The sequence below is a fragment of the Plectropomus leopardus genome, chromosome 16 (assembly GCF_008729295.1).
Source record: "Plectropomus leopardus isolate mb chromosome 16, YSFRI_Pleo_2.0, whole genome shotgun sequence".
Lineage (NCBI taxonomy): Eukaryota > Metazoa > Chordata > Actinopteri > Perciformes > Serranidae > Plectropomus > Plectropomus leopardus.
In genome coordinates, this window is record NC_056478.1 from 16,011,724 (window position 1) to 16,036,498 (window position 24,775).

At 38.2% G+C, this 24,775-nt stretch overlaps 2 protein-coding genes across 2 annotated transcripts in view; one reads left to right on the forward strand and one right to left on the reverse strand.

The window, feature by feature from the left end:
• The first annotated feature begins 1,509 nt into the window (after positions 1 to 1,509).
• Positions 1,510 to 11,995, forward strand: pdia6 (protein disulfide isomerase family A, member 6). Its single transcript, XM_042502999.1, has 13 exons — positions 1,510 to 1,616; positions 1,946 to 2,087; positions 3,536 to 3,593; positions 5,966 to 6,092; positions 7,373 to 7,476; positions 7,570 to 7,694; positions 8,160 to 8,274; positions 9,448 to 9,588; positions 9,763 to 9,847; positions 10,141 to 10,213; positions 10,297 to 10,455; positions 10,567 to 10,663; positions 11,725 to 11,995. The coding sequence occupies exons 1-13, from the start codon at positions 1,598 to 1,600 to the stop codon at positions 11,794 to 11,796; spliced, it is 1,317 nt and encodes a 438-aa protein (XP_042358933.1). The 5' UTR covers positions 1,510 to 1,597; the 3' UTR covers positions 11,797 to 11,995.
• Positions 11,996 to 13,205: 1,210 nt separating this feature from the next.
• hpcal1 (hippocalcin-like 1) overlaps positions 13,206 to 24,775 on the reverse strand; it is a 29,276-nt gene continuing 17,706 nt past the window's right edge. Inside the window, exon 4 of the mRNA XM_042503000.1 lies at positions 13,206 to 14,612. Coding sequence (XP_042358934.1) covers positions 14,515 to 14,612 — 98 coding nt within the window. The 3' untranslated portion in view covers positions 13,206 to 14,514. The remainder of the gene's footprint in view (positions 14,613 to 24,775) is intronic.

The following is a 24,775-nucleotide window of genomic DNA, read 5'->3' on the forward strand; positions in this document are numbered from 1 at the left end:
TGCTTGCAAACAGTGGTGCAAACCACCGAGGATAGAATTCATTAATATGTGATGTTAAAAAGACAAAGAATGGCACCATGAAGTCCAGTGTCACTGTAAATCTCGAAAGCAAAACAAAAAAAGAAGAAAGCAATTCTGTGTCATCATCAATTGAAGCAACTTAGTTTTTTTAACACCAGTTTAAAAACTTGTGTTCATAATTATGGTAATTAAGTACACTACACTTAAAATTTTCTTTTAAATAATGTGGGGAAAAACTTGTTGGAGCAATTACATTTTGATGGGTATCAATTTAAAATATTGCCTCAGTGCTACCAATTGTTCAGTGCTAATTAAAAATACCTTTGATAATAGAGGAGAAGATGATTCTCGTAACTCAGTATTTGCACTTTACATGAGTGTTTCCACTGTAGGCTATACTACTTTATGCTTCTACTACATCATTCGGAAGTAAATATTATATATTTTTACTCTACAGCAAATATTTACATGCTGGTGTTACTTTGCAGGTTAAGAAGAATTAATTATAAAACATTATGCATTGTTAAAGATTAAAACAACCCAAAACTATATAAAGACATTCAGAACTGGTTACAAGATCATTAGTAATGATTTCAAGTTATTGCATCAGTAATAATAACTGTCCACACTGACAAAGGGATACTACTTATGATGTGTCATATAGTTTTTTTTTTAATAGTACTTCCTGCCATGGATGGATTACTGAATGGGCCAACCAGACCCAGGGGCCAAAAGTCTCAGGGGACACCATGGCTTTCATTCTCAAAATGTCACTGAAATGAACATGTACTGACCAGGAAGAGACACAAAATGACCAAAAAGAGATGCAAAGGAACTACAAAGAAAAAAATGACTACAAAGAGACAAAAATGGCATTCATGGTTTTTTTTTCGTTTGTTTTTTGCTTTTATTTTTTCTGTCGTTATTGTTTTTGGTCTATTTCTTTGTCATACTTTATATTGACATTATATGTCCTGCATGTTGCTTTTTTGTCCTCTGGTTTTCATTTCATCTTAAGGTTCGTCTTGCTGTTGTATTGTAGTCTGTGTGTCCCATTTCATTTTTAAAGGTACTATATACATAGCTATTATTGTTATTATGTTTTTTGTTTGTTTTTATGCATTTTATGCAGTACTTTTATATGGTGTTAGTGTTGCTATTACTTAACTAAAGGGGTTGAATACATATTCCACCACTGCCGGTGAGAATAAGATAACAAAAGAGTAGCTTTTACTCTACATTTACTACTACTACTTTGATTATTTAATCAGAAAGACATCGCTCTATATGTGGTGCATGTAACTTTACTGTCCACTGTCTACAGCACATGTATACCTCCACATCTGTTGCTGATGCAGCTCCATGTCGCCTCCTCTCTCCTCCACTTGTCTTCAGCGTGCCGGCTGTCTTAAACTACACGGCGCACGCTGATTGGCTGAGGCGCAGCGTCGCCTCTAGCGGACCAATCAGCGCGGGCCACGGTGAGCTTTTTCGATCTACTTTTTCTGGGAGACGCAGCGGCAGCAGTCTGTGTGTGTTGCTAACAGAGGAGCCGTCCGGAGACCAGCTTTAAACCATGAGACCGCTTTTACTCGGTGAGTGACAACAACAGCAGCTTTCCACTGTTAAAAAATGTCGTTTTTGTCGACGTGTTGGTTGTAGGTGTGTGTGAGAGCGTTTTTCGCTGCTGTAGCTAGCTCGAATAGCTAAGTTAAGGTGCACAGAACAGTGCCAGGCCTCTGTTATCGTTGAATCAATGAATTAATGAACCCAAATTTCACTTCCTGTTATATAAATATGTCTAAAAATTGTATTTAAGTAGGCTGACAGTGTCATTTTGGTGCTTACTTTATCTGCTCTGACTTTTTCATTGATGCCATTTGAGCATACATTGCTATGAGAAACCCTTTTGTATTTCCCTCAGGAGTGCTGGGCTGCTCCCTGGTCCTGTCTGTCCAAGCCTTTTACTCAGCCAGTGATGATGTTATTGAGCTCACCCCCTCTAACTTCAACAAGGAGGTGATCCAGAGTGACAGTCTGTGGCTGATTGAGTTTTATGCTCCCTGGTGAGTCCATGTAACTTTTCAGGGCTTTCAGTGAGAGGCAACAAGTGTCCTCAGATCAACCAAATGACCACATTCTCAATACAAGCATCGATTTAATGATGTTTGGGTCATCTGTTTGCTGTTGCTCCTTACAGAAATATTAACGTTTATGATTTGAAAGCAGTGCAGAGGCTTGTATGCAAAGCTGGTAGTTCCTGGTTGGGTTGGATTGCAGTTACAGTTAGTTTATTTGCAGAGCACAATCACATACAAGAGCAACTCAGTGTGATACAGGATACAAGGATAAGGATACAGGATGCAAGGCAAAGGATATAGGATACAAGGATACAGGATACAAATATAAGGATACAGAATAGAAATAATATTAAATATATTTTAGCATAGGTACAGTCAAGGTCAAAGCTCCAGCAACATTTGTAGTATTCAGAAAGCTGTATTGTAAGACCCATGCATTTCGGCTGGTGGCTTTCATTGGGACATCCAAGGCCTTAAGCTGAAACGTGCAGGTCACTCAGTGAAGCTGTTCTAAATACTGCAAGTTTTGCGGGACCTCCGACCTCTCATTTCCCTTTTTTGTGCACATTGTTAGTAAGTGAAGTTGTGCCAGAAACCCTCAGCTGGCTTCTTCAGCACAGGTACAAGCAGGCGGCACGCATTAACACACTCAACACGACAAAGTAATCGTAAAAAAAAAAAATTTCTCAAAATGTTTTAATGTCTTTTGAATGCAGTAAGGCCACAGGATATAATCACAATACTTGGGTCATGATACAATACTTTTGCAATTTTAAATGTTTTGCAATATGCTTAGTATTGTAATTAGTTTCATTGCAACATATTATCTTTTTTCACCTGTGAATATTTCCCCAAAGGAAAAACAAATTATGAACATGTATTTGTAATATTAATAATGTAATTAATTATATATTAAACAGGAAATGACTTGAGTTCCTCCATAAAAGTTGGTTGCACAATATTCATTTAATTTTGAGAAAACGGCTCTTATGTGACCCAAATAACCTGCACAGATAACCAGAAGCTTGCCAGATATATATTCAGAGGACAGACCATTATTTCCTAATATACCAGGACTAAGGGGATGTAATGTCCAAGTCTAAGCCTGAAGTCTGTGCACATGAAAGGTGTTAAATATTCAATGGAAGTGTTAATATTGAATAATTTGTTTCTGTGATTGCTTTGAGTGACAAATCCTTGTGATGTATTTTGAGTGTTTGGACCGAATATCTCCTGATAAAGTGAAAATGTTTCTGGACTTGAACACTGTTGTTTGCCTGCCATTTTTTTCATGTGCACAGATTTCTTAACTCATAAAGTCTATAGTAAAACAATATGATCTGCAACTAAACATCTTCATCTTTAGCTGCAAAGCATCAGCAGGAGTTTAATCTTCTGTTCACCTCCGTCACTTTTCTGGTTCATCACCACAGGTGTGGCCACTGTCGAAATCTAACTCCTGATTGGAAGAAGGCGGCCACTGCCCTCAAGGTAAACAAAACGTCTCTGTCATCTTGCCATTTACCAGAGGCAAGTTAAACATACTCAGGTTGTCTTTTCTTCACTAACCTTAACACTGGACATCTGGATAACTGCTATCACAAATCTGGTTATCGTCTCGCTTAGTCAGCTTTTTCCTACAGCCACGAACGTGCATGAAAGAGGCAGAGTTTTAATTCTGAGAAATTCAATAATTGCATCATCAGAACCACGAATGAAGGATTTCCTATGACATGAGATGAAACGATGATATTAATTACCTGTGGGATTGTTCTGTTTTAGGGAGAGAAAAAAGTCATTTTCAGCAAAATGTAAACAATAATTTTTTGTCTTTATAATAAGAAAATGCAAAAACACTAGAAATTTCCTGGTAGTTAAAGTGTGCCAACATTTTAATTGTAATTATGTATGAAATAGGTTTAGAGTAACATTTTTGGCTATTTATTTGTATGATGAAGAACCTTAACACTTGAAAATATAAAAAATAAAAAAATACTTAAAGGTAATTGAGTGATTAAATCTATCGAACAACAATGTTGCATTTGTAGTCACAGGAGCCAATTAACATTATTTTTCTTTGTTTTTTATTTCCAGTTATCATTACATGTGTTTCATGCTCAGAAGCTGCACTCTGAGGATGAGTTAAACTTTGCACAATTAAAATGCAGCTAAAATCATCACGATGTGTTTAGTGTCATAAAATATGGCCGCACCAAGCAAATATTATTTTTTTATCAATTAATTTGTCAGTTATTTTTTTAGATTAATCAAATAGTCACTCCTTTTAATAATTGATGATTCCAGAGATATTTTTTTATGACTTATAATATAAATATAACATAACAATATAACATTTAATTTACCCCAAAATGAATATCAAAAACATGTCTCATTAATATTTAAATATTTTATTCAGTCATCCTCTTTTAAAGACAATGATAAAAGCAGCGTGTTTTCAAATTAGTCTAATTTCTGTCACTGCTGTTTCATCATATTATGAATATTAATAATATTAATTAAAAAAATAGACCCTATTAGTATAAAGCACCTTCAATTCAAAAGAATTGTTGTGACGTACAGATGAATTGAGTTTTTCAGAGCAGCACTTTCCCTGAACTGAAATGATCTCTCCATTTGTTCGAAGCTCTGTTTTAAAACCAGAGTGGAAACAGAAAGCCTGGAACAATAAAATGATTCTACAGGCCTATAAAAATATGTTTTCTTGTTTTACTTGATACTCAGGATTATTATTTTTTCGTCGACCTGACTGGTTAGGGGTCATTATGTTGACAGCTTGTGATTCTCCTTTGAAGTGAATCTGCTGCTGAGCGGGTTAGCTGTTGCGTGTAAATCGCCGTGGCGATTTATCTCGGTAAAAAGTGAACCAGCTTCGTAGCACTGAAACCTCAGGGCTAAACCTGAGGCTATCACTTTCGGTAGATCCTGCCTCGTAGTGCGGGCCTCAGTCAGGCTGCAGACTTACATTCACTTGTTCTTGTAGGGCAACGAGGAGAAGATCAAATATGAGAATATATTTTAGGGAGAACTGCTGTTGGCAGTTTGACGATAGGATTATGATGATGTGCTTTGCTACACATTTGCATAAGAAAACTGAGATATTCTATGCAGGATTGTCGGTTGCTGTTTATTACTACTTATTAAACATGCTCGCTAGTTAAAGTGAAAGCTTATCCCAGATTCAGATTCGCCTCGCTATAAATGCGTTTTTTTAGCACTGTGCCTCTTGGATGCCTGCTGCGTACAGTCTGGCACATGGTTGTTACTGTGATACACACCCATAAACGTCCTGAGCACAGAAAATATGGAGAAATTAAAGAAAAAACAGGCAGGCATTGATTTTTGGGGAAAATCCTGCATTAATAATTGGGCATATATAATGACCAAGCGGGTAAATTAGAGGCATTCATTGTTCATTTCACTCAGCTAAAACAAACAAATGAGATGAGGCAACACAGAAGCTGTATCACGATTACGAAGCTCACAGCTTTGTTCCACCTACAAGTGTTTGAGAAGTTTGTAACTCAGCAGTGAGAATAACAGCAGACGAAGGCGTGAAACGTGGGCAGAAAAGGAACTGTGGTCAAATATTAGCAAATCTTGTTTGTTTTTTTTCTGGAGCAAAGTTAATGTTATTCATTGTTTATTTCCTGAAATGTGCTTTTCCGCACATAGTTATCACCTCCTAATATTATTTCCTAACATCCTGCATACGTCAGTAACTGTTGCACTCGTTCATTGACGTGCAGACTTCCAGAGTTGTGAAACAGCACATTAATGCGACGTGAGGAGTGAATTAACAGGCTTGCTGTATTTTGCTGAGACTTTTTTCTGTAATCCTTCAGGGTATTGTCAAGGTTGGTGCCGTAGATGCAGACCAGCACAAGTCACTGGGTGGCCAGTATGGCATCAAAGGTTTCCCCACCATCAAGATCTTTGGAGCCAATAAAAACAAGCCAGAGGAGTACCAAGGTACAGAAAAACCACCGCTTCAAACGAAATGCCTCTGTATAAATAAAATATGCAGCTTTCTGAATTTAAAATCATCCTCTAGTGACCCTATCCAGCTTCAGACAGTTCAAACCTGCAGCCACTTGCAGTGTCCTGTGTCTGAAAACCTGCCAGTTTACACCAATGCGACTCGATGAGACATTGTCTCCAATGCAACGACTCAGTATTTCTGTTTTTAATTTCCGACTTCTCAAGTAACAAATAAGCCCTTTGTTTATGCGCCTCAGCGACAGCCACGGCTAGAGGCAATATTTTTCCACGTTGTCCGTCTGTACATCCATCTCAAGAACTCCTTCAGGAGAATATCTTCATATTTTACACAAACATCCACTCAGCCACACTGATGATCTAAATTAAGATCAAGGTCGCTCTGACCTCGTCTGTCTCATTCCTGTGAAAATGATATAAAATGGTCATCTTAACACTTTTTTTGGACATAACTCAAGATAATTTGACAACATTTCACACAGATGTCTAACAGGATAAAATGCTAAAATCATAATGTTCTGCAAAAAAACACTTTTTTTTCTACTCATCACTCAGCATCATAAGTCAGGAACAGACGGGGAGACATTTGGTTCAGATACTGAATTGTTGACATTAATTTTGGATGCCCTCTTTGAAACCGATTGTATAGATCTTCTTGACAGTGTGTGTGTGTGTGTGTGTGTGAGAGAGAGAGTGTGAAGGATCTGTTTTTTTCAAACACATGAATGTAAGCTGTAACTGCGACGTGATTGGCTCACAGAGACGTACAGCTGCGAGGCGGTAATTCTAGTTTTCGAGTATGTTAGTGTGACATTTGCATATTCAGCCAGCAGCAGCAGCAGCGAATCACCGTCTGCCATGACACGCCGTGAGGACAGAGACCGACATACGCGTCAGCAGCTGCAGCGCTGACAGCTGTTGTCAGAGAACGCCACGGTGACGGCTTGTAACTGTATCGACAAACTGCTCGGCTGTTAAAACACGTGACGGACGCCTTACGTTCCACAACCAGCTGCTGGAGACATTTCAGAGTTACAGGAACAAATCTTTGGTCTGAACTGAATTTATGAGTCCGTAAAAACGGTGTCAGAGAGGCACTTAAACGTCATCCTTTCTCAGTTAATCACTAATGTGATTTTAAAGCCTTTTTGGCAACTTCTTGACTGTTGAAGTTATTTTGAGGCAGGCTTTGAAGCTCTTTGATAAGTCTTTGGCTGCAGTGACTGACACCTGCATCCTCTTCACCTTTTCAGGAGGACGCAGTAGCCAGGCCATCGTGGACGGAGCCATGGGCGCTTTACGCGCTCTGGTGAAAGAGAGGATGAGCGGCAGGTCAGGCGGCTCTGGCTCCAAGCAGGTACATCCAGTCATGCTGTCTTTGTTTTATTTGAAATTAGAGAGATGAAACACTTCAGTGAACACTTAGTAACACTCAGCCATCTTCCAACAGAGTGCCGGTGGCAGTAAGCAGGACGTGGTCGAGCTCACCGATGACAACTTTGACAAGCTGGTGCTGGAGGGCGATGAGGTGTGGATGGTGGAGTTCTTCGCCCCCTGGTGTGGACACTGCAAGAAGTGAGTTTGGTTCATCCCCAGCAACTAGGACGAGAGAGACGAGATAACCGTCTGTAGTACGAGGAACACGAATACAACAGAGTGCTGTTGAATTTTTGTTTTGTGCAGCTAAAAGCGCTAAAAACAACAGTGTTTCTTCCTGGATAAAATGTCCCAGTAAATCTGGATAATCCACAGACCAGACTTAAAAAACTAATTCTCTCATTCAGTGCTCTGTAATCCCTGTGAAAACTATTCGGCGAGACCTGAGCTGTTTTTTCCTAAACCGTGTGAAGTTGGTTTGCAACATGTCCCACATTTTTATTTTTCATCAGTGTTAGGGAGTTCAGGAGTTGGTATTTGTTTGGGGAATAATGCTCACAACTAATTTTGAATTTTACATTTTACCTTGGAGTTATTTCTTGAAGTGTGATTTTAAAAAAAAAAAAAAAAAATTCAACCTTCACTCTCTTCTGTTGCCAACAGCCTGGAGCCGGAGTGGGCAGCTGCAGCCTCAACCGTCAAGGAGCAGACCAAGGGCAAAGTTCGCCTCGGAGCTGTGGATGCTACTGTGCACCAGACTGTGTCCAGCCGCTACGGGGTGAGCAGGAATCGATGAGTTAATGCGGTGCACGACTCTGATACAAACTCCTGTACTAATAGACACAAAACACACGTGGACCTCCACTTCCTACTGCACAAGAGGATTCTGGGAGTTTGGCCACAGCTACTGTGCTTCTAACAGACGGGAAAGTCAAATTCAGACTTTTAAGTACTTTTTTTGGCTCTTATTTTCAGGGATGAAATTGTTTCCTCACACAACCATCGGTAGCAAAAGAAATGTGAGTTTGTTCATGCTGCTAGGGACTAAAATTGACTAATTATTAATTAAATGGCTGTTATTAGTCAGACATGTGATTGACAAAACTCAACCTGGTGCTAAAGGCTGACACTGCACTGCTGTGAGTGTTTTGCAGGTTAGTGAAACTTCCTGGCAATGACTCTACTGGAGTTTACAAACCTGATGGCGCTCTGAGCTCATACCGCTCATACCGCTCATACCGCTCATACCGCTCATACCGCTCATACGGCATTAGAAAAAGAAATCGCAAACACCGCCGTTCTTGGCTCTCTAATTGAATACTTTAATCTAATTCATTTCATAAAGTAATTTGTCCTTCTGTTCTCCTCTCAGTAATATTCAATTACCTTTTTAAGGACAGACTTTTAAAAAAAAAAGCGTGATTTTCAAGGTATCCCAGTAGTTGAATATCTGTTCAAGGACTTCAAGCACCTGTTTTAAGCCTTGTTTCCGTTTAAGTAAACGTAAACAGCAGAATTAGTTGGTGACAGCTGTTGCTTTGACCTTGGAAACATGCCTGCTTGTGTGATGTGAAATGTAAAGTCTCAGTCATGAATTGAGCGTTTTTTCAGTCGTCTGACATGCTCTTCTTTCTCGGATTGGGCTTTTAATTTTTTAATGTCTCTACAGTCTTAGTAGAAATCTGACTGCAAACTTGCAAATCTTGATTCCTCTTTTTGTCTCTTTCAATCTATTTCTTGTTTCACGTCACAAAGCTGTTGATACCGTTTCAGTTTAAGCAGCATTGCAAATAATTCAGCGTTTGTGTCCTGCGGCTGACTCACTCAGATGTGTCATATCATAGCGTGATTAAAAGATGTATTTCCTACAGATGATCCCCAACTGAATACCAATATGCAACGGACTTTAAGACACGTGTTCATAGAACTGAAAAGTGTTTTGTGTGTGTAGATCCGCGGATTTCCCACTATCAAGATTTTCCGTAAAGGCGAGGAGCCCGAAGACTACCAAGGAGGCCGCTCCCGTAATGACATCGTCGAGAGGGCTTTGGATCTGTTCTCTGATAACGCCGCTCCTCCTGAGATGCTGGAGGTCAGCACACTTCTATATTTGCATCTCATGTTCATGCATGGATGGATGGGGCGTGGGGGGGACAGGGTCTGTCTGAACCCGTTGACAACAGTCGTCCTCTGTTTTCTGATACTAACCGAGAGAAGAAAAGTCGGTGCTGTCGCGTTACATGTCGTGTAAATGTTTGTCTTTCAGATCCTCAGTGAAGACGTCCTGAAGAAGACCTGTGAGGACAGTCAGTTGTGTATAATCGGTGTCCTGCCACACATCCTGGACACAGGTGAGACCACAGACACCGGTGTCCCTCTCCGTCCATTAGTTCAGAACCTTAAGCTGAAAGCACAAAAATAAAACAAATCCGGTGATATCTTTCAACATAATTCGATTTCACTGGATATTTACCGGTGTCTTAAGAACCTTTAAACTATTTGAATTGATTAACTTTAGCTGATTAAATGCAGCATTACTGTTAAATCAGTGCAGCGTCTGGACATCTCTCCAAAGACGGATGCCTCATTTTAACCATTTGAGATCTTGATTAACTCGCCCTCCTTTCTCTTTGTTCCTCGACAGGAGCATCAGGTAGAAATGGCTACCTGGAGGTGATGATGAAGATGGCTGAGAAATACAAGAAGAAGATGTGGGGGTAAGGATGAGAGACCAGTCATGGAGTAGAATGAAACTGTGGTATTAGGACTGTGACTGACGGTCCACTCTGCGTCTCATCAGCTGGCTGTGGACTGAGGCTGGAGCTCAGATGGAGCTGGAGGCCGCTCTGGGTATCGGTGGATTTGGCTACCCCGCCATGGCCGCCATCAACACACGCAAGATGAAGTTCGCTCTGCTGAGGGGCTCCTTCAGCGAGACTGGCATTCATGAGTTCCTCAGGTAGGTTTTTTTTTTTTTTTTTTTTTCTTCTCACCATCACAAGAATTAAAGTAAAAATACGGATCAGAGGAAGCTGAATGACGGAGCTCATGTGGTTAAAATTCTCTTTAGGGAGCTTTCTGTGGGCCGCGGATCAACCGCCACACTGGGGGGTGGAGCCATGCCAAAGATTCACGCGGTTGAAGCCTGGGACGGTAAAGATGGGCAGGTGAGTGGGAGCATCGCGGTCATCTCATGGTTTTACGGCTGCATCTATAGACGATAACAGGTTCGAGGGCTTCAGCCAGACAGTGGGAGGCTGGGCAGACGTCGTGCATTTGACACACGGCTCTGCTGTTCTGTCCGAAAACTTAAACAGAAGTCTTTTTAATTGAAATAAAAATGAAATCAGAAGAAGGCCTTAATTGGTTTTAAAAAGACTTAAATGAATCCTTCAAAAGTCTTAAAAATGCTCAGATATGGGAAGAAGGATTTTATTGATGGTTTTTTTTGCGTTGCGTTGTAAAATCTTGAAATTATTGCTAAATCTTTTTTTTTTTGTTAAATTATTTAGTTAATTACTTTTCTTAAATTCCTTATGATGGGGATACAAGCACTGGACTCTCATATGCAGATTTAGAAACACAAAATCGCACAGAAAACCGTCCAGAAATAGCAGATATATATCCCACTTCTGCTGGTAAAGACTTTTCTGATAATACATGTTTATTGTCTTCATGTGTTCCACTCTAGAGGTTTGTTTTTTCAGCATTTGCCACAGATAATCTAACTTTTTCACCGGACCAAAACAAAAGTCATGTTTTATGTTACAAGAAATATTTGGACAAAACAAAATTGTCCAATTTATTTGGTTTTTAGGAAATTGGTCTTAGACTTAATTCCAAGTGGCATTCAGAAAGTTTGAAATAAGTGTTGCAATTATATTCAGATTAACAGCCCGATCAGAATAAAGATGCCAAATGTAACCACCTCAATCTGAACAGACTGGATTTTTGGTTGTCCGGCTGTTATGTAATTCTGCTGAATTACATAAAAAAATCCAGATGTTTCTCTTCTCTCACGGTGGAAACTCCAGCTGTGGTTATTCATCTCAGTTTAAGAGAGCGGTTTTTAAATCTTTCAGGCAAACAGTCATTTTTTAAAATCTCTACTGAGGATCCAAAAATACGGCAGCTGTTACCCATGAACGAGACTGAGTTAACATTTTCATGCTAATAATTCATCTTTGCTAACAGTTTGTCTTTGTTTTGTGCTCCCTGTCAACCGCAGCTTCCTGTGGAGGAAGAGTACGACCTCAGCGATGTGGACCTGGACGATGACTTTGATAAAGATGAGCTATGAGCCCAAACGAGGAAGGATCTAATCCAGACTGGCTTGGTTGGATCTGGTCTGGTCTGGTCTGGTCCTGTGCAACCCGCCTCCCCTCTCCTGTGGACGAATGGGAGGCCCGGTCGCTCAGTTACTGAAATAATCCAGAAAAGACATATGAGAGACACCTGCAGTTTCTCACATCATCTTTGTCTGTCACACGGGGACAGGAGGGGGGGGGGGGGGGGGGCGTGTGTGTAGTGAACTCTGCCTCACGTACCTGCCGAACGTCGGAAGCTGCGTATTTATGTGGCCGCTGCCAGCCGAGGAGGGGAGGGAGGGGCTTCTGAATGTGGTATTTTGGTTGTTTCATTTATATCCAGGTCTTTTTTTTTTTTTTTTTTTTTTTTTTTTTTTTTTTTTTTATTTTTTTTTTTTTTTTTTCTTTTTTTTTTTTTTTTTTTTTTTTTCAACATTTTTTTTTTTTTTTTTTTTTATTTTTTTTTTATTTTCCAACATCCTTCTTCCCCTCATTCAATCTTTTTTTTTTTTTTTTTTTTCTTTTTTTTTTCTCCTCAAAATTTATATTATATTTCTACTAATTTTTTTCATATTATTTTTCTTTTTTCTTTTTTTTTCTTTTTTCTTTTTTTTATTTTCTTTCATACCAAGAGTTTCATTTTTTTTTTTCTTTACATTCTCAGCTTTTTTTTTTTTTTCACTTTTTTTTTTTTTTTTTTCTTATCTTTTTTTCTTAAAACATATATGGTGTTTCTTTTTCTTTTTTATCTTTCTATTTTTTTTTTTTTCATTTTTTACTTTTCAGGGTTTTCTTTTTCTCATTTTTTTTTTTATTTATTAGTTCTTTTTTTTTTTCGTTTTGTTTTTTCTTTTTTTCTTTTTATCCCTTTTTTCTTTTTCTTTTATTTTTTTCTTCTTCTTTTTTTCCCTTTTTCTCTTCTTTTTTCCCTTTTTTTTTTTTCTCTATTTTTTTCCTGTTTTTTTTCCTTTTCCTTTTTTTTTTTGTTTCTGTTTCTTTTTTTTTTTTTTTCCCCCATCCTCTGTGTCTGTCACGCGGGGAGAGGGGGGGGGGGGGGGGGGGCGTGTGTGTCCCTGTAGTGAACTCTGCCTCACGTACCTGCCGAACGTCGGAAGCTGCGTATTTATGTGGCCGCTGCCAGCCGAGGAGGGGAGGGAGGGGCTTCTGAATGTGGCATTTTGGTTGTTCATTCAGGTCTTTTTCAAACATCATTCCCCTCTCCCCTCTTCAGCCACTTTCGAGCACCTATTTTAAAATGTGGACTTGTCATAGTAACACTTCAGTCTCCAACCTCATGTGACTCTATACATTAGTTTTTCTCTTTTTAAACCAGTGAGTGAGGATCTTGGTGGGTTTGCATCATGTTTGTCCAGGAAAAGGGGATACTGTGGGACTTCTTGTGTAGATTTTTCTTACACGACTTTATTTCAATTGTGTGAAAACAAAATTTTTTTGTTACAAAAATAAAAAGGAATAAAAACAATCACGGCCTCCATATTTACGTAAACTGTTACATTGTCAGAAAACTCATATCACTGAGCGCATGCAATACCAAAGGCATATAGAAGTTGTTCAGAAAAACAACTTGTCAAGGGGGTAGTTCAAATGTTTTTAAGTGGGATGTATGCGGTACTCTTACATCCCCCAGTTTGAAGCAGCAGCAAAATACGTTGAACCCACCTAAAAAAAAAAAAAAAAAGCCGACCAAAACAAAATCAGAATATGTGCACTAGAATATTTCATGTTTTACCTCACGCAGCGATTAACGGCTCGCCACAGCCACCAAACTTAATGCACAAAAACGAATTTGAATTCGCTGAATACAGGAGCTGCTGTTGTATCGCTGCCTCCATCAGTTAGTGTTAATTTGTGACTTTGGTGAATCTGAGCTAAACCTATTAAACGACAGTCACACAATAACACAAACAAACTGTGGGAGGCAGCAGAAGAGCAGCAGCTCCTCCGTTCAGAGAGACGTTTTTTGTCTGTGGAGTCCGTCTTTGAAGAAAGCAACATAACAGCTTTGGATCCCTGTCACAAATTCCTGTCTTTGAAGTGATGTTGATTTTTTTTGTTTTTTTAGGTGGCTAGCAGACATTTTGTTGCTGGCCCCCTTCACAGCAGTACATGGCTTAGTTTCTGTGTCAGACTCCAGTCTGCTTCTCCAAACTGGGAGCATGTCGACTGGAAACTACTGTATGTAATACGCAGACTATGGCAAGTACCTCATTCAACCGCACTTAAAAACCTCTGAAGGATCCCTTTAAGCTACAGTTGATATCCTGAACAACAATAAGCCACTTTTCAACACAGTTAAGTTGAATCAAATTAAAAGATGTGATGTAATTAGATTCCTCTTAGTAACATAGTGGGATTCATAATACTTCCGAGCATATAATCCAGTCAATATAAATATATGATATGGCACTTCACTTACGGAGAACGGGTAAAAACGAGGTGAGAGAGCTTTGGAGAAGCATATACACAAAAAACTTAAAATCTTATAGTCCACAGAAAAGGAGCCACGTTGACAAAAGAGAAGTATCCATTAATGTAAACATTAAGACACGGAGTGTTTCGAAAATGAAAGGACTGTCTGGTGAGGGGGTTGTGATGACGAACGAGCCTCGATCAGGTGAACAGCACAAAGCCGTATGGATGTGGGTTTGTGATTGTGTTGTGAGAGTGTGTGTCTGTCACTGTCTTTGTCCTCAGAACTGACGAGAGGCTCCCTGATCCGACTGCAGGAGCCTGACAATGGATGGGTCGCTCTTGGCACCTTTAATGAACTCCTCCAAAGACAATCTACCTGTGAAGTAGAGACCAAAAAAAGATTCACAGTCAGCAGCAGTTGAGCATGTGAAAGAGGTGTGAGTCATGCAGCAACCACCCACCAAAATCAACAGAAAAGCCTCTGACGTTATCTTTCCGTCTCATGTGCCTACGATATAATCCCTGCAGCTCCAGAAAACAGTGCAGAAAAGGTACACCACAACTTTTAAATACACAACAATGATTTTGCATGAATATTTTAGCATTGAATGAGTCAAAAATGTCAAGTCAAATCAACCAACAGGTGACACTGTTGTGCAACTCATATAATTCTGGAATTCTTTAAGTGCATTGATCAGTGACATTGATATAAAAACTGGAAATGGGCAACACTTTAGTTTCTGTAGTGAATGTAAAAAAATATACATATATAAATCATAAAATGTGAGGGAAAAAATTAATAGTTAAGTATATCACAAAAAGTGTACGTATAGCATGCCAAAAACGTTATATGAAAAATAATAGGATAGTATGTAAAAAAAAACAAACTGTCAGAATATTAACTCACCAATAATATCAAATACAAAGTCATTCAAATCGTCATAGCATAGTATGTCAAAATGTCAGAAAATGTAAGAGTATAGTACGGCACACAAATGTTAGTCACAATAGTGACAATATAGTCACAATAGAGTATTTCAGAAAAGTCAGAAAATGTCATTTGTCAAAAACACAAAAAATTTCACAGTATACTGTGTCATTAAAACTCAAAAAAAATTATACCACAGCATTTCCAAAAATAACAAAAACAGCATTAATTACTCATAGTGTGCCATCCACAGTAGCATAAGAAGTCAGTATAGCATGTTGTCCATAAATAGCGTAAAAAGTCATATTTTAGTGTGTCTTCCAAAGTAGAACAAAAAAGTCATAGCATAACATGTCATCTCAAATGACTTTGATTTGAAAATGACAAAAACAGTCATAGAGCAGAACGTCATCCAAAATAGCATTATATTCCTCCAGCAGCATGTCCAGCGCTTTACTCATCTTAATAGTCTTAGAGATCAATAAAAATAAACCAGTTACACATTAAAAAGATAGAAGATGCGTTGCTGTAATTTAGTTTAAAATATATTGATCTTATCGTTACACAGATGGAAACTAAATAATTTAATCATAAACGAAATAAATATGAGGGTGACACGATTTTAACCATATTTTTTTGTTAAAACTACAGAGCTTTTGTTCGTTATGATGTACTTTTGTCGCAGTGACTCTTATCAGGGACACTGAGTCTCCTCATGGACAGAATACAAACGGCTGCTGGACGGAGCAGCAGCAGCTGCGGCCGGTGTAACGTTTCAGTCAACTTCACATCACAATCAGTGTCCAAAATGCATGAATCTACAGCCAAAGCTGTTTTTACGGCATAAAAAAAATAAAAGTGTTAACGAGCGGTCGCGAACTGGCAAACCTTCGTATGTGAACCAAAGAAATAGTCCGCTGAACTCTGCGGTTCATCACACTACTTTGGCGTAAATGATATGTTATATTTGCAGTAAAACGTGAACCTGCCATTCTTTGTATTTTTGTTAGATAATTATTCCACTAAACCAAACATGTAGAGATTGAGATAGAGATCTGTTGAAAACTGGGCTGATCGACGAGTCCAGCCGATAGCAAACTAAACATTTTCCGGGCAAAATTCAGTGTCTGCAGCGACGTCCGCGAAAGTCGACAGATAGATGAGTCCGGCCGACATTTCCTGATTTGAAAGACGCACCTGCCGATACTGGTTTTACCTGTTTTGGGAGCACTTCACCTCATTTTTTGTCAAAAACGACATATAAGTAAACTTTACGTGCCTAATTTGTTCGGCAACATCATCACAAGTGTCTAAACTGTAGGAATCTACCGCTAAATTTAATTTTACGGCTTGAATAAAATAAGATAAATAAAATGAACTCAACAAGATTTGAACCTGCAACCTTCTGTACTCCGACACCACTACTAGTCCTCTAAGCCAAACCCCCTGGCACTATACTGGATTGAAATTGATGTTGTTTTTTCTGCAGTTAAAGTGGTGCCATCCATTGAAAACTGATGAGTCGAGGCAACATTCACAATCAGTATCTAAACTATGAATCTACAGCCAAATTATATTTTATGGCATAAATAAAATAAAACATCGGCTGACATATATGATGATAGAAGAACAAACAAACAAACAAACAAAATGCCTAAAAGATTAAAAAAGAGCAATAAAAAAGAAGAAAATGTGCAAAAGTGGAGATTGATGTGCAAGTGAATCCAGTGCAGATGGTGAGTTCACCTGCCACAGAGAGGGGAGCTGTCAAAGAGACTTATTGCATGTGGGAGGAATGACGGTTTGAACCGCTCTTTTGACAGCGGAGCTAAGGGAGTCTGATGCTGCTCCCCCAGCAGACTGCGGCACAATAGACGGCACTCGCCACTGCAAACATTGAAGGATTTCAGCTTCTTCAGGAAATAGAGTTGGCTCATCCCCTTCTTGTACACAGCGTCGACGTGGATACTCCAGTCCAGTCTGTGGTTCAAGTGGACACCTAAGTGCTTGTAGTTCTCTACGAGTTCAACCTCCTCACCCAGGATCTTGATGGGTGTCATTGTGGTTCTGGTCCTCCTGAAGTCGACCACCATCTCCTCAGTCTTTATAACGTTCAGGAGCAGATGATTCCTGCCACACCAATCCACGAAGTCGTCCACCAACTGCCTGTACTCCGACTCCTGCCCATCTCTGATACACCCAGTCGCCGCAGTCATCAGAGAACTTCTGCAGGTGGCACGATTCAGCGCTGTACTGAAAATCAGAGGTGTACAAAGTGAACAGAAATGGCGACAGAACAGTGCCCTGAGGTGCTCCTGTGTTACTGACAACCACAGCAGACAGGAAGCTCCCCAGACGCACAAACTGGGGCCTGTCTGACAGATAATCAGAGATCCAGGAGACAGCGGATGAACTGACAACCATCCTGAGCAGCTTCCCACTCAGCAGGTCTGGCTGAGTGGTACTGAAGGCACTAGAGAAATCAAAAAACATGATCCTCACAATGCCACTACTCACATCCAGGTGAGAGAGGGCACGCTGCAGCAGGTAGATGACAGTATCATCTGCACCTGAATGCAGCTGGTAGGCAAACTGAAGTGGGTCGAGTACAGGTTTCACCAGTGGTCCAAGGTGGATCAGAACCAGTCTCTCCAGTACCTAGTACCTTCATGACATGTGACGTGAGGGCGATAGGTCTGAAGTCAGTGAGGTGACATGTCAAGAAGTGGCTTTCTTCAGACTCAGGTTGTAGATATGGTGCAGGATTCCAGAAAGCTGGGGTGTGCAGAATTTCAGGACCCTTGTACTGATGCCATTAGGGCCTGCAGCCTTGTTCTGGTGAAGTCTCTCCAGCTGTCTCCCCACCTGGCCAATTGTCACTGTCATGTGGGGTGTTGTAGTCCATGAGGAGGTTGAAGTTGAGGTTGAAGTGTGGTTGAAGTGTGGTTGTAGTGATCCAGTGTGGGGGAAACGCCGGGGTTGAATAGATGCCTGAGAGTGTCATATGAGGACAGATCCTGTGTGGGAGGGGCCAGCAGGGGTTCCTGTGCTGAACCTGTTGAAAAACACATTCAGCTGGTTGGCCCTGTCCAGGCTGCCTTCCTGCTATATATATAGCCTGTAGAGTTGCGTCATAGCATACAACAATGAAAACAAGCACAAAACATCATAATTTAGCATGTCGAAAAAATGGCCAAAAACCACATAGTATAGTATGGAAAAAAACATCAAATTTCAAAATGTCCCAAAAATGGCTGCAAGCGACATGTTATTGCTTGTAGTCGTGTCAAAGCATACAAAGTTAAAAAAAAAGGCCAAAAGTCACAATTGACATGTCGAAAAAAATGGCCAAAAAATGCATAGTATAGTTTGTCGAAAGAATCCAATTTTGACATGTCAAAAAGATGTCTGAAAAAGACATATTATAGCTTGTTGAGTCGCGTAAAAGCATACAAATTCGAAAAAAGGCGAAAAAAGTCATCATTTAGCATGCTGAAAACATGGCCGAAAACCGCATAGTATAGTATGGTGAAAACTAAAATTTTTACATAACCCAAAAATGGATGAAAACGACATATTATAGCTTGTAGAGTTGCATAATAACATATGGCCAAAAACTGCATTGTATAGTATGGCGAAAAAAGTCAGATGTTGACATGTCACAAAAATGGCTGAAAATGACAGAATATAGTTTGTAGAGTTACGACATATCAAAGAAATGTGAAAAAAGGCCAAAAACTCAAAGCATGTAAAAAAAAAATGGCCAAAAACCGCCTAGTATAGTATGGCAAAAAACTAAAAGAATGACATGTCCCAAAACCAGCTGAAAACAGCTGAAAAACACATTAAATAGCGTGCAAAGACATGCCATAACATATAATGTTGCAAAAATTGCCAAAAACACCATAATATGGCATGTCGAAAATATGACCAAAAACGCAAGGCTATAGTATGGCAAAAAAAGTCAAAAAACGACATGTCTTAAAAACAGGTGAAAACAGCATGAAAAAACATTAAATAGTGTGCCAAGATACACCATAGCATAGAATCTTGCAAAAATGGCCAAACATTCACCATAATATTGCATATTGAAAAAAATGACTGAAAAAGCAAGGCTATAGTATGGCGAAAAAGTCAAAAAATGACATGTCCCAAAAACAACTGAAAACAGCTGAAAAAAACACATTAAATAGCATGCAAAGACACGCCATGGCATAGAAAAGTTGCAAAAATGGCCAAAAACACCATAATATGGAATGTTGAAAAATGAACCAAAAAGCAAGGCTATAGTATGGCAAAAATGTCAAAAAATGATGTGTCCCAAAAACAGCAGAAAAAAAACCTCAAAACAGCATTAAATAGCGTGCTGGAAAACACCATAGCAATAAAACTTGCAATAATGGCCAAAAACACCATAATATAGCATGTCGAAAAAATGACCAAAAAAGCAAGGCTATAGTATGGCAAAAATGTGAAAAAATGACGTCTCCCAAAAACACCTAAAAACGCCTCAAAACAGCATGAAATAGCATGCAGAGAAACGCCATAGCAATAAAACTTGCAAAAATGGCAACATTCACCATAATATTGCATGTTGAAAAAAATGACTGAAAAAAAAGCAAGGCTATAGTATGGCGAAAAAGTCAAAAAAATGACATGTCCCAAAAACAACTGAAAAAACCTGAAAAACACATTAAATAGCATGCAGAGAAACGCCATAGCAATAGAAACTTGCAAACAAGGCCAAAAACACCATAATATAGTATGTTGAAAAAATGACCCAAAAAGCAAGGCTATAGTATGGCAAAAATGTAAAAAAAAAATGATGTGTCCCAAAACAGCAGAAAACACCTCAAAACAGCATTAAATAGCGTGCAGAGAAACGCCATAGCAATAAAACTTGCAAAAATGGCAACATTCACCATAATATTGCATATTGAAAAAAAAATGACTGAAAAAGCAAGGCTATAGTATGGCAAAAATGTGAAAAAATGACGTGTCCCAAAAACACCTAAAAACGCCTCAAAACAGCATGAAATAGCATGCAGAGAAACGCCATAGCAATAAAAACTTGCAAAAATGGCAAAATTCACCATAATATTGCATATTGAAAAAAATGAACCAAAAAAGCAAGGCTATAGTATGGCAAAAATGTCAAAAAAATGACATGTCCCCAAAAACAGCAGAAAACACCTCAAAACAGCATTAAATAGCGTGCTGGAAAACACCATAGCAATAAAACTTGCAATAATGGCCAAAAACACCATAATATAGCATGTCGAAAAAATGACCAAAAAAGCAAGGCTATAGTATGGCAAAAAATGTGAAAAAATGACGTCTCCCAAAAACACCTAAAAACGCCTCAAAACAGCATGAAATAGCATGCAGAGAAACGCCATAGCAATAAAACTTGCAAAAATGGCAACAAAACACACCATAATATTGCATGTTGAAAAAAATGACTGAAAATGCAAGGCTATAGTATGGCGAAAAAGTCAAAAAATGACATGTCCCAAAAAACAACTGAAAAAAGCTGAAAAACACATTAAATAGCATGCAGAGAAACGCCATAGCATAGAATGTTGCAAACAAGGCCAAAAACACCATAATATAGTATGTTGAAAAAATGACCCAAAAAGCAAGGCTATAGTATGGCAAAAAATGTCAAAAAATGATGTGTCCCAAAAACAGCAGAAAACACCTCAAAACAGCATTAAATAGCGTGCTGAAAACACCATAGCAATAAAACTTGCAAAAAATGGCCAAAAACACCATAATATAGCATGTTGAAAAAATGACAAAAAAGCAAGGCTATAGTATGGCAAAAATGTGAAAAAATGACGTCTCCCAAAAAACACACCTAAAAACGCCTCAAAACAGCATGAAATAGCATGCAGAGAAACGCCATAGCAATAAAACTTGCAAAAATGGCAACATTCACCATAATATTGCATGTTGAAAAAATGACTGAAAAAGCAAGGCTATAGTATGGCGAAAAAGTCAAAAAATGACATGTCCAAAAAACAGCTGAAAAAAGCTGAAAAACACATTAAATAGCGTGCAAAGAACGCCATAGCATATAAAACTTGCAAAAATGGCCAAAAACACCATAATATAGCATGTTGAAAAAATGACCCAAAAAAGCAAGGCTATAGTATGGCAAAAATGTCAAAAAATGATGTCCCAAAAACAGCTAGAAAACACCTCAAAACAGCATGAAATAGCGTGCAGAGAAACGCCATAGCAATAAAACTTGCAAAAATGGCAACATTCACCATAATATTGCATATTGAAAAAATGACTGAAAAAGCAAGGCTATAGTATGGCAAAAATGTCAAAAATGACATGTCCCAAAAACAGCTAAAAAAAAAACACATTAAATAGCGTGCAAAGACACGCCATAGCATAAAATATTGCAAAAAATGGCCAAAAACACACAATAATATGGTATGTTGAAAAATTGACCAAAAAAGCAAGGCTATAGTAATGCAAAAAGTCAAAATTACTGCTTTCTGGGAGCACCTGCAACAGTACTTCATTCATAAGATGAGTTAAATTGAAAAACAAAAAAGGCAACACCTCTCTGGTGACACGGCTCTTCTGTTGCTTATTGTTTTGTTCAAAATTTGTGCAAAAACACCATCAAAACACCTGAAAAAACATAAATGACAAAAACAAGCTATGATAATCACGCAATTCAATGTCAATTTGAAAAAAATGTTATATTTGAACAAGGCTATAGTTAAAAAATTGTTTTGATATTTAAGTTGTTTTGTTGCCATAGCTCTAAAACTTTGCAAAAGAGCCAAATGACAACATAATATGGCATGCTGAAAAAATGACTGAAAAAGCAAGGCTATAGTATGGCAAAAATGTCAAAAAAATGACATGTCCCAAAAACAGCAGAAAACACCTCAAAACAGCATTAAATAGCGTGCTGGAGAAACGCCATAGCAATAAAACTTGCAAAAATGGCCAAAAACACCATAATAATAGCATGTTGAAAAAATGACCAAAAAAGCAAGGCTATAGTATGGCAAAAATGTCAAAAAATGACGTCTCCCAAAAACACCTAAAAACGCCTCAAAACAGCATGAAATAGCATGCAGAGAAACGCCATAGCAAAAAAACTTGCAAAAATGGCAAAATTCACCATAATATTGCATATTGAAAAAAATGACTGAAAAAGCAAGGCTATAGTATGGCGAAAAAGTCAAAAAATGACATGTCCCAAAAACAACTGAAAACAGCTGAAAAACACATTAAATAGCATGCAAAGACACGCCATAGCATAGAATGTTGCAAAAATGGCCAAAAACACCATAATATAGTATGTTGAAAAAATGACCCAAAAAGCAAGGCTATAGTAAGGCAAAAATGTCAAAAAATGATGTGTCCCAAAAACAGCAGAAAAACACCTCAAAACAGCATTAAATAGCGTGCTGAAAAACACCATAGCAATAAAACTTGCAATAACGGCCAAAAACACCATAATATAGCATGTGAAAAAATGTACAAAAAAGCAAGGCTATAGTATGGCAAAAATGTCAAAAAATGACATGTCCCAAAAACAGCAAAAACACCTCAAAACAGCATTAAAATAGCGTGTTGAAAAACACCATAGCAATAAAACTTGCAAAAATGGCAAAAAACACCATAATATAGCATGTCGAAAAAATGACCAAAAAAGCAAGGCTATAGTATGGCAAAAAAGTGAAAAAATTACGTCTCCCAAAAACACCTAAAAACACCTCAAAACAGCATAAAATAGCGTGAAGAGAAACGCCATAGCAATAAAACTTGCAAAAATGGCAACATTCACCATAATATTGCATATTGAAAAAAATGACCGAAAAAGCAAGGCTATAGTATGGCAAAAAAGTCAAAAATGATGTGTCACAAAAACAGCTAAAAACACCTCAAAACAGCATGAAATAGCATGCAAAGAAACGCCATAGCAATAAAACTTGCAAAAATGGCCAAAAAAACACCATAATATAGCATGTCGAAAAAATGACCGAAAAAGCAAGGCTATAGTATGGCGAAAAAGTCAAAAAATGACATGTCCCAAAAACAACTGAAAACAGCTGAAAAACACATTAAATAGCATGCAAAGACGCCCAGCATAGAATGTTGCAAAAATGGCAAAAAACACCATAATAGAATGTCGAAAAAATGACCAAAAAAGCAAGGCTATAGTAAGGCGAAAAAGTCAAAAATGACGTGTCACAAAAACAGCTAAAAACACCTCAAAACAGCATGAAATAGCATGCAAAAGAAACGCCATAGCAATAAAACTTGCAAAAATGGCAAAAAACACCATAGTATATTGAATGTCGAAAAAATGACCAAAAAAGCAAGGCTATAGTATGGCGAAAAAGTCAAAAAATGACATGTCCCAAAAACAACTGAAAACAGCTGAAAAACACATTAAATAGCATGCAAGAGACACGCCATAGCATAAAACTTGCAAAAATGGCAAAAAACACCATAATATTGCATGTTGAAAAAAATGACTGAAAAAGCAAGGCTATAGTATGGCAAAAAATGTCAAAAAAATGACGTGTCCCAAAAACACCTAAAAACGCCTCAAAACAGCATGAAATAGCATGCAGAGAAACGCCATAGCAATAAAACTTGCAAAAAATGGCAAAATTCACCATAATATTGCATATTGAAAAAAATGACCGAAAAAGCAAGGCTATAGTATGGCAAAAAAGTCAAAAAATGAATGAAAAAAGCTAAAAAAAAAACACATTAAATAGCGTGCAAAGACACGCCATAGCATGAAATATTGCAAAAAAAAAGACACAATAATATGGTATGTTGAAAAATTGACCTGCCTGCAGGGTCTGCTAAGTAACTGCTCTTACGGAAATTTAAATTACTGCTTTCTGGGAGCACCTGTCCCAGTACTTCAGTTCATAAAATGAGTTAACGATTGTCTCTCTTGTCTTCTCCAGCAGGCATCCCCTCTGGTGACGCGGCTCTTCTGTTGCTTATTTGTTTTGTTCATATAATTTGTGCACCATTCAACATTTTACACAACATAACCCTCACACACAACACATCTACTGATAATCACGTCCCATTCAATTTGTTTTTGATTATGTTATATTTGAAGTTAATTTGTTAAATAAATTGTTTTGATATTTAAGTTGTTTTGTTGCATCTCTCCGCTTTGTCATGGCCCAAGAGCCAAATGACAACTATAATATGGCATGCTGAAAAAATGACTGAAAAAGCAAGGCTATAGTAAGGCGAAAAAGTGAAAAAATGACAGGTCCAAAAAACAGCTGAAAACAATTGAAAAGTACATTTCAATAGCGTGCCAACACAAGCCATGGCATAGAATGTTGCAAATATGGCCAAAAACACATTAATATGGTATGTTGAAAAAATGACCGAAAAAGCAAGGCTATAGTAAGGCGAAAAAGTCAAAAATGACATGTCTCAAAAAAGAGCTGAAAACAGCTGAAAAGTACATTTAATAGTGGGCCAACACAAGCCCTAGTATGGAATATTGCAAGAACGGCTAAAAAACACAATAAAATGGCACATTGAAAAAATGACCGAAAAAGCAAGGCTATAGTAAGGTGAAAAAGTGAAAA